Consider the following 13996-nt stretch of genomic DNA (forward strand, 5'->3'; position numbering starts at 1 on the left):
CTTTTATTTTGTTCCTCTTTTGTACTTTGCATTACTCAAATGAGAGGAAATATGTGGTAGTTAAGCCTGTGTGTCTGATTTATTTCATTTAACATATTTTCTAGGTATATGCATTTTCCTACAAATATCTCTTTATAGCCAAGTATTGTTCCATTATGCACAGACATCACATTTTATATTTCCTTTTGTCTGTGGATGAAAATCTAGGCTGATTCCAGGATTTAGGTATTATTACTTGTGCTGCCATAAACATTGTGATGCAGGTATTGCCATAATATGATGTATTTAGCTCTTTGGAGAGGATACCTAAAAGGGGAATAGCTGGGTCATATGCAATATCTAATTTTAGTTTCTTTCTAATTTTTTTCCATTTATTGAAACAAGATCTCATTGTATAGTTTAAGATATCCTTGAACTCACCGTGTAGTTCAGGCTAGCTTTGAACTCACAGCGATTCTCCTTCCTCAGCCGGCTGACTGCTGGGATTATAGGTGCTCACCACCACTCCTGGCTCAATTTTCATTTCTCGATGAATCTCTATGCTGACTTCCATAGTACTTGTACTGGTTTATATTCCTATCAACAATGTAGAAAGGTTCCTTTTCCCCCACAGACTCTCCACATTTTTATTTAATTTCTCAATGATTGTCATTCTTTCTTGTGTACAAAAAAACCTTAGTGTTGTCTTTAAATTACATTTTTTAATGGCCAGAAATTTGAACATTTTTTCTTATATTTGCTGGTCATTTGTAGTTCTTTCAAAAGTGTTTCTTCATTTCAGTTGCCCATTTTTTTATTGCATCTTTTATTTTGGGAGAGTAATTTTTTGAGTTATTTATATATTCTAGATATTAGTTTCCTGTCTGAGAAATAGATGGCAAAAAAAAGTTCCCATCCTATAGGTTTTCTCTTCACTCTGTTGATTGTTTTCTTTCCTGTGCAGAAGTTTTGTAATTTGATATAATCCCATTTGTTGATTTCTGATATTATTTCTTATACAATTGAAGTTCTATTCAAAAAATTCTTGCTAACACTTAAAGACTTTTACCTATTTTATCTTCCAGGAGGTTGTTTCTGATTAATATTTAGATCTTTAATCCTTTTTTAGTTTAATGGTGAGAGACATGGTTGTAGATTCAGCCTTCATGAGGATAGCCAGTTTTTCCATCACCGTTTGCTAAACAGGTTATCTTTCCTTCAACATATGCTGTTAGCCAAATGGTCAAAGATCAAATAACTGAATGTGCACCCTCTCTTTTGTTCCATTGATCTACCCGTCTGTTTTTGTGCCAGTACTATGATGTTTTTATCACTGAAGCTTTGTAGTATAGTATAACTTGAAGTCAAGTATTGTGATGCCTCCTGCTTTTCTTTTGTTGCCCAAGACTGTTGTCATAGTTTGGGGTTTTGTAAGGGGAACAATACAATACAGGACACATATTTTATAGAATTATTTATAATAGTCACCCAAAGAATCATATATAAAAAGTGAGTGCAGGAAATCTATCCACACATTAAAGACCAAAGAGTCCAGCTGAGGGCCTGGATCCCATGATAATGTCTGGCATGAGTCCAGCTAAAAACCTATAGCTCATAAAAATGCCTTCCACAAGTCCAACTGGAGGCCTAAAGCCCATGACAATGTTTCATGCTAGCCCGCTTCACAGATCTGCACTGGAAGGCCCAAAATTCAGTGACAGAAACTAGAAAGTCTATACCAGTAGGACAAAGGATCTGTGCTAGCAGGCCGAAGGATCTGAACTGGAACCAGGAAACAACAGTCAAAGTATGAACCAGAGCTCCCCCTAAAAGTGCCACAGCCATCCTCAGCAACAGTGAGGTTCCAAACTCCTCTGATGAGGAGGAAAGCTGAGTTCCCATCAGGAAAGCCAACATGACAAGCCTGTCCAGGAGACTGAGCAGTTTATAGTCTTCCTCTCTGGGGCCAAAGGAAGTGATGTTCAAGGTAAGGCAGAGCTCCCCCAAAGTGAACCATAGCCATTCTTGGCAACAATGAGGTCCCAAGTGCCTCCTCTAATGGGACCATCCAAGTTCATCAGGAAAGCCAGCATGGCAAGGTCCCCCAGCAAAATAGCCCAAGAGAACTAGTAATTCCCTAATAGCTTCCCAACAGCTTCCAACAGCCTCTCTAACAGCTTCTCCAGTTCTGCCTCTTACGTTGCTGGCAACAATCCTCTGGTGGGCCTCCCACACCCAGCACCACACTGTTTTCTGTAGTTTGTGAGGAATACTGTAGGTTATTTTGAATGGAATTGCATTAAGTTTGTATATCAATTTTGGAAATATGACCATTTAGACTATATTGGTTCTGCCAATCTAACAACAGGAGATATCTTGCCATTTTCTGATGTCCTTTTCAATTTCTTTTTTTCAGAATACTGCAGCTTTTATGATAGAGATCTTTCACTTCCTTGCTTAGGTTAACTGCTAGACACTTAATTTTTCTTGATACAATTGTGAATGGTATTGGCATTTTAATTTTCTTCTCTGTAAGCTCACTTTTGGTGTACAAAAATGTTATTGACTTTTGTGTGTTGATTTTGTATCATGTACTTTGCTCCAATTTTATTAATTCTAACAGTATTTTGGGGCCTTCCATACAGAGAACAATGTCATCCATAAATAATGATAATTTAGGACCAGCCAAATAGCTCAGTGGATTAAAGTGCCTGCAAGCAGGCACAGGGGCCGGGGGTTCGATCTCCAGGCCTGCCTTGCCAGCCACACCCCTGGTGTGCACTGAGATGGCGATTGAGACTGGGCATGTGGCATATGCCTGTAATCCCAGCTCTTGGAAGGCTGTATACAGGCAGATCACTACGAGTCTGATCTAATAGTGAGACCCTGAACACCCTGTAGACCCTTCCCTAAAATACGAAAAAACAAAAAACTCCGATGATATGACTTCTTTTCCTATACATATCCCTTTTTATTTTTTTCTTTTACTTGATTGCTCTGGATATTTCATGTACTATGTTGAACAGGAATGGTGATAGTAGACATCCCTGGTTTGTTTGTTTATGTACTAATTTTAGAGGGAAAGCTTTAAGTTTTCCCCATTTACTATGATGATGGCCACTTTTTTTTTTCCAGACAGTGTTTCACTAGCAGTTCAAGCTGGTCTTGAATTCACTTTGTAGCCCAGGCTGGCCTCAAACTCATATTGAACCTCCAGCCTTAGGCTATTGGTTTGTCATAAACAGTTTTTATTGGATTCAGGTAAGGTCCTTGTATATATATTTTCTATATATTTTTTGTCATGAATGGGAATTGCGTTTTGTCAAAAACTTTTTCTGCATCTATTGATTTGCTCATGTGTTTTTTTATTGCTGCTTTTGTTTATGTGGTGTATTGCATTTATTGATTTGCATATCCTGAGTCATCCCTTCTTCCCTGGGATGACTCCTATTTGGTCGCAGTGTATGTTTTTTTTTTTTTTTTTTTTTTTTTTTTTCGATGATGTGTTGCATTCTATTTGCCAATATCTTATTGGGAGTTTTTGCATTTATATTCATTAAGAAAATTGGTCTAGGGGACAGGGAGATGGCTCAGTAGACTAAGCACTTGCCTGGCAAGCCCAAGGGCCTGAGTTCAATCCCTGGTTCCTCCAAAAAGAAAAAAAAAATAGAAAACTGGTCTGTAGCTTGCTTTTTCAGTTGAGTCTTTGTATGGTTTTGGAATTGGATAGTGGTGTCTTCTAGAAATAAGATTGGGTCAGGGGAGATGGCTCAGTAGAATAAGCGCTTGTGTGGCAAGCACAAGGGCCTGAGTTCAATCCCTGGTTCTGCAAAAAAAGAAAAAAAGAAATAAGATTGGAAGCACTCCTTCACTTTCTGGAAATGAATTTGGAAGCACTCCTCTCTTACAATTTCATTGAAGAGTTTGAAAAGTATTTGGTAACATCCTTAATGGTCTTATTGACTTCAAGAGTAAATCCATCAGGTCCTGGGTTTTCTTAGCTGGTAGATTTATTATTATTATTATTATTATTATTATTATTATTATTATTTTGTATTTTAGGACAGGGTATACAGCGTCTACAGGATCTGCAGGTAGATTGGACTTGTAGTGATCTGCCTGTGTTCAGCCTCCCACAAACTGGGATTATAGGCATGTGCCACCATGCCCAGTCTCAATTGCCATTCAGTGTGCCCCAAGGGCGGGGATTGAACTCTGGCCCCTGCATCTGCCTAAGCAGACACTTTAATCCACTGAGATATTTTGCTGGACCTATCATCATCATCATCATCATCATCATCATCATCATCATCATCATCATCATCGCCAAATTTTGTTGCTTATTATTGGATTGTTCAGAATTTCTATGTCTTCGTAGTTTAGTTTGGCTCCATGGCCAGAAAGTCATGATGGAAGAATCTGGCAGAGAAAAGCTATTCATATCATGGTGGACAGGGCACACAGAGAGAAAGGAAATAGAGACATACACCTTTCCAGATCACGCACCCAGTGTTCTGCCTCTTCCAACCAGTCCTCATTTCCTAACAAGAAGTGAGCTATAGCACTCCCATAATTCTGTCGCCTTCCCAAAACCCCACCTCTAAATACATGAAGCCTTTGGGATATTTCCTAGATTTCAACAATAAAGCTGCTTAGGGTACTCATTTTGGCACTTCAGGGAAGAATAACATTGTTCAAGTCAGCAGATAAAATGCCTACATTCAAAGCAAAACTGGAGTTATGTGAGTGATAAGTGAACATTTCCAATCTACTTTTCAAACCTCGGGTGTCGTTTTAGTGTGGCTACTTATTGTTACATTGGTTGGAAGACTGTGCTGACCTCGTTGGTCACTGGTTGTGACCCTTGCAAACAGAGGAAGGACCTCTCCTGATCTCAATGGGAAGGAGGACCCTTGAGATTTCTCAAGTCCCCTTTGAGGTCTGGAGGAGGGTTCCTGGATCCTCACTCAAGTGGCTTGTATTGGAACCTAATGGGAAAAAGACACAACCTGTCTGTCTGTCTGTCTGTCTGTCCATCTGTCTACCTGCCTGCCTGATTCTGGTAAGACTCTTGGGGGCACTCCAGTTAGTCAATCAATCTTGCTTACTTTGAGCAGAAGAAGAGCTTGATCAACTCTTTCTAGTTAAAGCCACCCTCAAGGAAAGGGGGACTGGAATGTTTAAACTCTGAGTGCCAGCTGAATGATTGAGTGAGTGCATGCAATGGATGGCATCAGCAACAGGCTGCTCCATCTGTGCACCAAGACTTGAAAGCACTGGTTGTGCTGGCTGATTGGGTTCTTACCTGTGGATCCCTGGTGATCAACAAGTGGTGTAAGGGAGGCCTAGAGCCCTCCTTAGCTAAGCTGCACCTAAGTCCCCACAAAGGGGGTGGCCAGATATACATCTGAATGGTCTCTTTCTGAAAGACACCCACCTTTTGTCTGTTGCATCGTTCAAGGGCTCACAACATGCATGTAGGAAGTCAGAGGTGGGAACTAATTACTTAAAACCTGTAATTCTTGACTGCAGGACAAAGGGCTTTTATGGAGTTATAAATAAAACTAAACCACTCCCTACATCTCCAAGGGGGGAGAAAAGAAAAACAGGCCCATTCTTCCTGAAAAATCTGCCTTGGCACTCTTGTTGGCCACTGCAGTTGCTGTCAACACCTGAAGAAGATATATCCTTACTCCCTACTTCAAACTTCTCTACTGCTAGCCAATTGACTGGTTCCAGCTAGCCATTGCATGCATTCGGCCACACAGGATTCCCCCCACCCTGCTCAGATGCATCTATCCTGGTCAGATGGCATCATCTTTAATGCTCACCCAAGATGACCATCAACAATTCCTTCTGAGGAAAAATTGGACTGTCGGCTCTGACAAGTGAGTTGTGCCCTGTTAGGCCTGAATAGACAAAACAAACTGAGCCCTATCAGATTGGGCTCCAAAGGCTGTAGTCATTGCAAAATTTGGGGATAGATAATGGAACAGAACTCTCTGCCATCAAAAGTTTCCTCTGTCAAAAATTTACCATCACCACGGCAACTGAGACTCTTCCTCTTGCTGCTTCTGCCATCCACAAGCTTGAGAGACTCTAAGCCAATCAGCTTTGCTCTTCTTTAACCCTGAACATTCAGCTTTGACTGTTCCCAGAGAGGAAAACGATGGCTGCATCAGCCTGAGACAGATAACAATCCTAAAGTTCTAAAAATTCTCTTCCCAGAGGTATAAAGTCTCTTCTCTGGGCCTGAACATCAACCATGCCACCTCACCATGACCTCTGTTGCTATCACATCTCATGGAAAACACAAACAGGCATCCAGCCCCACATCAGCCTGTAGACTGCTAATCACCTGGGGCAAGATCTCTGTGCTGTCAGCAACGTAGAGAAGATGCCTTCTCTGCTTGAGAGTTACTCCCATAAGCACCTTCAACTGGAAAATCCTAAGAAAAAAGGCCAGCTTACTTGGACTCAATTGCCATAAGGAGTTAAACTCTCCCACCTTGGCCCCACACCTGTGTCCTGCACAAAAAGAAAGCTATACTAGTTGTCAAAACAAACCCACAAGGCCACCTGAGATGCTTTCAGATTCAGCTCATGCCAGAAGCTTTATGCTTCTCTTCCCAAGGACCCTGAGTCTGACCTGCCTCCTCCTTACACCCATAAACCCCAAGCTGCTCAGCCAGCTAGGATGTCACCACCTTCAGTTCTGTTTACTGCACCACAGCCTCCTGCTCTATTGCCAGCAGTTCCTTTTGTCTCTGTTTAATACTGAAGAATGCCACCATATTTTAGATGGTGCCCAAGCCTGGTTAAAGTCAAAAGTCCTTGCCACTGTGGTTGATTCTGACATTTATGTGAATACAGTCCTCCCCTAAGCATGTCCAAACTGGGATTGTAATGTGACAGGACCATCTAAGGAATAGTACCCCCTGCTGTCCTGGAAGACCTCAAAGAGGGAGGCAAGAAGCTAATAAACATGTCTAAAGTTACTGAAGTTACCCATTGGAGTCTCTACTGAAAAAAAATCTGCCAAAGCAGATCCTGTGAAATGGATGGACACTTTATCAAACATAAATTCCTGTACATGTTTGGGTGCCCTATACCTCTCCTGGGAGGTGGGCAGCCTTCCTTACACTTGGGTCCAATATCCTGGATTTGATATTAACTCTGACTGTACCCAAAGAGGAAGAATAGAACTTATCTCAGCCTGAAATTCCCAATAATCATAACCCTGAAATTTTGAGAGACTCATTTCCAGAAGTATGGATCAAGGATTCCCCACCAGGGCTTGTTATCAATCATGCCCCTTTGGTGATGGAGTTCTGTCCCAAGACAACCCTACCTCTATCAAACCACATACCTCTCCTGCGTATAAAGCTAGTTCAAGCTCTCCAAGGTGCCAAAAGATGCTAAGATTGCCCTTCATATACATTGCCCACACAAAAGCCCTGCTACAATATCTGACAGAAACTAGTTACAAGAAACTCCATAAATTTCTTGGCGCTGCTGGCTTCTATATGCTTACTCAGCCTATCAGTCCTTGGCAGTGCCAAATGGCTTCTAAGGACTGCCCCTTCCCTTTGCCTCCATGCTTTAACAGCCACTGTCTTTCTGATCAAGAAAGCTGACAAGCTCACCTTAGACCAAGACCTAGCCATCCAAGGGCCACATCCTATACTGGGATAAATTATTCAAGAAAAAGGTCTCTGACAGATGCTGAGTATACTCTGTTTACAAATGGAAGTAGCTCTAAGAAATAAAGTCTGACAAGTTAGATATGCTGTGGTTAACTTGGACTAAACTATTTTGGCCAAAACTCTCCTGCAGGGGTGATCTGCACTGCAAATTGCTTCCAATTGCTGTTTGGAAACCTGTCAGTAGTGAGGCAAAATAATCCAGTCCAGAAGCCTCAGCTCCCACTGAAGATTCATTTACTAAAATCCCACTGCTTTTCAGGGCTGGGGAGATGGCTCAGTGGAACAAGCGCTTCCCTGGCAAGTGCAAGGGTTTGAGTTCAATCCCCGGTTCCGCCAAAAATAAATAAATAAATAAAAATAAAACCTCACTATTTTTAGAAGATCAGAGCCAGACCTGCCCCACCATTTGTCCTGCAAGCTCAAGCTGTTGTGATGGTACCCACACTGCCGAAGTCAGCTAAGGCTTCAGTGTCTGTGCTACCAGCCTCAACCTTCCACTTGCTACCCATACTGAGAAGAAAAGTTTATAGGGTCCTGCTATAAAAACATCATCCTTAATTGTGGCCTACCCTTGATCATTGGAAGCCACAATGGACCTGCATTTGTAGCAGAAATTACTGGAAAACCAGATTAAGTAAAACTACATACACCTTTTAACCAGTTAAAAAGACCAGCTATATCTTTAGACATTTATGTGCACACATATGACCCAATTTACCTGGACAGCTCCTCCAGGTTTACTCTGCAGGGGTAACAGTATGCATGACTAAAGCCTGAGGACACTGTTCACAGGATTGCTCCATACTTATTCCCCTTGATTTTTGTCACAACGGACACTCTCTAGATGAGATTATCTGGTCTCCCTTATTACTTTTTTTTTTAAAAAACGGTTCCAAATCAGGTTAGTAGGATGGTTACAATAATTAACACAGTGCATATTGTTGTCTTTATAATAGTTATTCAGAGGACAAGATGCAGACACAATATCTTGTCTAAACAATATTAGTACAAAATTTATTCTCAATGAACTAAGAGAAAATAGATGTATATTTATTCTAACTCTCGTGTGTGTGTATATATATATATATATATATATATATTTCACAACACAATGGTCTTTTATGAACACACTTTTGTGAAGTTAGTGACACGTGACACTAGGATGCCTAACATCCCTCATTACTTTGTGGGGTTTTTTTTTGATAAATATTTTTTATTGAGAAATAAATATGAATGAGACAGTTTCACAGCTGATTAATAGGACAGTTTTGATAATCAATACATTGTACATTGTTATCTTCTTAGTGGTTATCCATAGTACAAGAAGCAGACAGGATATTCTGTCCAAACACTGTTAGTACACCTCTTTCTTCTCATTGAATTAAGCGAAAGTAGCTGTAAATTTATCCTATTTTGTATATATAAATACAAAATGATCTTTCCTTTGTATCCTTTTTTTTACTTGTCTGTCAGAGGTGAATATTCTATTGGTATCTACATACTATAGGTGTTAAAGTCAACTAAACAATCTAACACTGTCTAGCAGTCTATAATATTAGTGGGTTATCCTCAGAAGTTATTGACTTGAGCCTTTTACAGCTCATCGTATTAATATGGTTTTACTTTACATATCTCATTTTTATACTTTTCTGCTGGATGGTTAACACCAAAATATAGCGAGACCTATATAACAAGAAATGCAACCTTCGTATCTGATAAGGTCAGCCAAGTACTCTCAGGATTTATCCTGTAGCCCTGTACCGCCCCTCATTACTTTGACAGAGTAATGTCATAGAACACACATTTCTTTCTAAAAAATAAGTTAGAGAAAAACTCTGTAATAAGATAATCTTGAAGACCTTGACTAGAGCCCGTCATAGGATCACTGACAGTGCTGTTACTCCTTCTATTTGGGACTTGTCTTAGAAGATCACATGTAACATGCCCAGCAAAGATTTGTCAAGGAAACTAAAAGAGGGGTATTTTGCTTCTATACTTCTGTCTGCTTATCTCATAAAAACTCTAGACCACCAGTGATTGGGGTCTAATATTCTGAGAATGATCCTAATCAGTGACTGCTGCCTCCAAATCCTGAGTGTCATTTTGATGTTTCTGCTTGCTGTGGCAACATAAGTAACCCAGTTTGGGTGTGACTGTCTCCCCTTACTCTCAGAAAGAACCATCAAGTTGCAGGAAAACAATCTCAAGTCTCCCACTGATTCTGCATTATGGTGAGTTGTATAAATGTTTTGTGATACTGGGTATCAAACTCAGGACCTTGTGCTTGCCAGCAGGCACTTAAGCCACTGAGCTATCTCCCCAACGCCTATGAGTTGTATAAGCATTTCATTATTATTACAATGTAATAATAATAATAGTGATAGAAATAAAGTGCACAATAAATGTAATACCTTGAATCATCCCAACCCCACACCCCTCTCCCTTCTGTGGAAAAATTGTCTTCCACAACACTTGTCCCTGTATTACAGGTAGATAAGTTAGATAGAAATTTATATACAGTTAGAAAGGGACTATGCCCTTAAGAAAGTCAGTGACAACTAAAGATGTCAGAATTGTGGCTGGAGGTACATCTGAAGGTCAGGCTCAAGATAAAGATGCAATGGCTAGGCCTACATGTCTCCTTAAGGAATAAACAGTAACGAGATTATATTGGAATTAGTACCACCTAAACCATTAAGTCCAGATAGGCACCAGTTGCCAGGTGGCTGGATGACCAGAGCATCTGGACCCATCCCATCACCAAAATGTCCCAATTTTTGCCATGCACCCTTACTATGTTATCTGTTTTCCTATTGGATCAATAGTGGCTGAGCAATTATAATTGTAGTCCTGTGGGTTGATTGTAGTTTGATCCATGTTGTACCTACACTGTAAGTTTGCAGTATAAATTACCCCTTAGTGGCCACCCTATTCCAGACTCCTCCTGGGAATCCAGGAGCTATTATTCTCTCATTTCCAACAAAACTCTCATAACTTCTTCCTTTGGTTCATGACTTCATTTCTTGATATTGTAGAACCACGAACTTGACAGATTTGGTATATAACAAGTGGGGAGTTACGTATCACCTGGTACAAAAAATATTGAGGACTTCGGCTGTTCTCTAACATAAGCAAAAGATGGGAAGGGATAGCCCTGATCTTTGGAATTCATCTAGAGAATTGCATTTTTAGGTTATCTCCATCAGGCTGATTGTACCTAGTATGACTATATGCATCATAGTTGAAATAAAATTTTCAAGTAGTTTTTTTCACATCACACTGCTTATTGCCCTATGTTACAAAGATTGTCAGTTATATCACCTAATCCGTGATCACCTCAAGATTTTTTTCAACAGCATGTTTGAAACCAAGTTACTAGAGACACCTCAAAGGCAAAGAGGGTAGATTTTGAAATGTTGTGATTTAATCATAGATCAAAATAAGTTCAGTGTTCAGTGCAGGTCCTGTAGAAGTCCTTGATTTCTTTTTCTTCTTTTTGGAAAGAAATTATAAAAAGTCATTGTTGGAGTTGGAAAAGGTAAACAGATATTTCTAATTAGTGCCTGCAGACCCTAATAAGGGAATCTTGGTGCGACATGTGGGTGATAGGAGTCGTCTGGGGACACTGGGTCATGCGGCTGGGAAATCACACTGGCAAGGCGCCCACCAGGGCACTTACTTCCAGTGCGAGAGCTCTAGCCCAGGGGAGGGGGCGGGGCCAGGACGGGCGGGGCCAACACGCCGTCCCCCGTGAGGAGGTGCGCAGGGTGGGACTTCCGCCTGGCTAGGTCTACTTCCGGATTAGCGAGCGACTGTGGTTCACTTTCAGTGAAAACTACGCTGGCCGACCCTTCCCTTGGGGTGAGGCCAGCTCTCTGGCAGCGATGCCAGGAGGCGGCTCCGGGGCATGGGATCGCGACACAGATGGCGACGGGGAGGGAGCCGTGGCCCCGCCGCCCGCCATCGACTTCCCCGCTGAGGGCGCGGAGCCCAAATACGACGGTGAGCGTCCAGAAAGCCGCGCGCCTGGCTGCGGCCCTCGGTCCACCTGTGGACGCTGCAGGTCGGGCCGGCAGTGGGCCCGCCTGGGACCTGGGCGCACGCAGTGCCTCAAGGCCGGGAGGTGGGGGTTGGGAAAGCAGCCGCGCCGCGCGGACGGGGCTGGGGCGGACGGGCACCTCGCTAAGGTAAATAATATTTATTGAAAGCGCGTCTGCAACCTGTTCCTTTGCTTAAGTTCCTGTTCCTTGGCTGAAGCTATGGGCCGGGGAAAACTTCCTTGGGGCCACTTTCTAAGTTCCTAAATCTTAAGTTTTTGTCAGTGTTGAGGATGATCTTCATTCACTACTAAAATGGAACTTTACAGATTATACGCTCAACAGCTTAGCTAAGAATTTCAGTGTGTACGCTTCTCATTTGGTTCATCGCTAGCTTTGGTAATGACTTTTTTCCTAATTATTTCTTTTAGTGAGTCAGCGTGGAAAAAGCTCGGTTCGTTTTGTGGTTTTGAGACTTGGTTTTTAGGACATGTGACATGATTAAGTCACCAGTATGAAATAAGAAGTAAGAGGTCCTTAAAACAACGATCTAACTAGGTGTTTAGTATTTTCCTAAAAGCTGAGGCAGGTCGTTAATTGCTACCAGATGCTTTGGCAATTTAAAAAATTCAGTCGTGCTATCAGGAGTACGTATATTGGAGTTGTTTCTGTAGCTCAGGGTAGAGCCTTTGCTTAGCACGGATGAGGAAGGTGCCAGGTTCTGTACCTAGCACCAAAAACCAAACAGAAGGGATGAATAGATTGATTCGAGGAGGTTTTAACTGTGCAATTGTCTTAATGTAGTGATTGCAGACTACATACTCAAGTCGAAGCATGAAATAGATATTACCGTCTTGTAGTGAAGTTAAAGGTGCAGAAAAGTAGAGAAGGTTTTGGAAAAGTTCTTCCACAATTTTAACAGAGAAACACTAACTGTTTCTTTTTGAATGGATACGTAGGTTTTCCCCCAACACACATGAGGTGGTATGTTACAGCAACTCAGTAGTATGGAAAGTTATGTCATAGGAGAAGTCCCAGTAAACATGCAAGTCTGTCTTTTCTGTGATAAGAGTTTCTGCAAACTAAAGATTATTTCTTGAAGGGAGTGATCTTAGATAAACCTTTAAATTTTTTCTTCTTCTAAGTTACTGATAATACTGTTGTGCTTAATTTTGTCTTTTCTGCCAAAGTGACCTACAATGTCCAGACACAGTTGTTTTAATGAAAAGTGAAGTCTCTGAAAAATACCATGTCTTTTTAAAAATTAAGTGATTCCAGATAGGCTCCTGCTGTGTTGTCCAGGCGGACCTGGACCTCACTATCCTTCTATTTTAGCCTCTAGGCTGTGTTTTCCTCTGCTCCTTCCATCTTCTGCCCTGTACCTAGGGCTCAGGACATGCTGTGCAAGCACTCTACCACTGAGCTACTTTCAGCTCTTTTTATTTTGTGACAGTTTAGCTAAGTGGCTACATTGCCCAGACAGGGCTTGAACTTGCCATCCTCTTGCCTCAGCCTCCCAGAGTGCTGGGATCACAGGCCCGTGCCACCACCATCCAACTTAGGTTTTGCATTTTATTTATTTTTTATATATTTGGTACAGGTTCTAACTATGCAGCTTGGACTCATACTGAGCCTCCTATTTTCAGCCTCCCCAGTGCTGGGATTACAAGCATGTACCATCACACCAGGTTTTGGTGGCAGGCTCAGCGCGCCCTGGGGGCAGGGCCAGCTTGGTATGTGGTGCCAGGGATCGAACCCTGGTCCCTGTGCTTGCCTAAGCAAGCTCTTGGTCTGCTGAGCTGTCTTGCTGTCCAGGTTTTGTATTTTAGACCTGACATATTAACATTTCTTTTGTGATAAATTAGCTTTTAAAAACATTAAGACTGTATAACATTCATGCTATCTTTTACTTAGACTTTTGCTGTATTGTTGAAAATAGATTTGTCTTTTAATGAGTTGGATATTTATATACCCAAGCTTTTGTCAGTTTTTGAGTATTTCTTTAGAATAAATTACATAAGATTGCTGAATAAAAGAATAAGTTTTAAAAAATTTTTGATGCAGTGGTGACTAGAAAGGTTATATTGGTTTATATGCCACCTGTGAAACCATTTCACTCATTTTCATTAATATTATTTTATACTGTGCTTTTTTGACTTGATAGTATTTACCAGTGTCTTTCTGTAAACTTGTGTTGTGTTCTGTTGTATCTGATTTCTTTAATAATTTTTCAAAATTCTAAACAACATTATGCTAAAAATCTTGTGCATATAT

The 13996-nt window shown here is 41.1% G+C and overlaps 1 protein-coding gene across 2 annotated transcripts in view; it reads left to right on the plus strand.

Moving 5' to 3' along the window:
- Positions 1-11478: 11478 nt before the first annotated feature.
- Eif2ak1 (eukaryotic translation initiation factor 2 alpha kinase 1) overlaps positions 11479-13996 on the plus strand; it is a 34780-nt gene continuing 32262 nt past the window's right edge. For both annotated transcript variants that reach the window (XM_012514389.2, XM_023713547.1), the window contains exon 1: positions 11479-11687. In XM_012514389.2, the coding sequence (XP_012369843.1) occupies positions 11570-11687 (118 nt within the window). In that variant the 5' untranslated portion in view covers positions 11479-11569. The remainder of the gene's footprint in view (positions 11688-13996) is intronic.

This window comes from Octodon degus, unplaced genomic scaffold (assembly GCF_000260255.1).
Source record: "Octodon degus isolate 3935 unplaced genomic scaffold, OctDeg1.0 scaffold00031, whole genome shotgun sequence".
NCBI classification, from domain to species: domain Eukaryota; kingdom Metazoa; phylum Chordata; class Mammalia; order Rodentia; family Octodontidae; genus Octodon; species Octodon degus.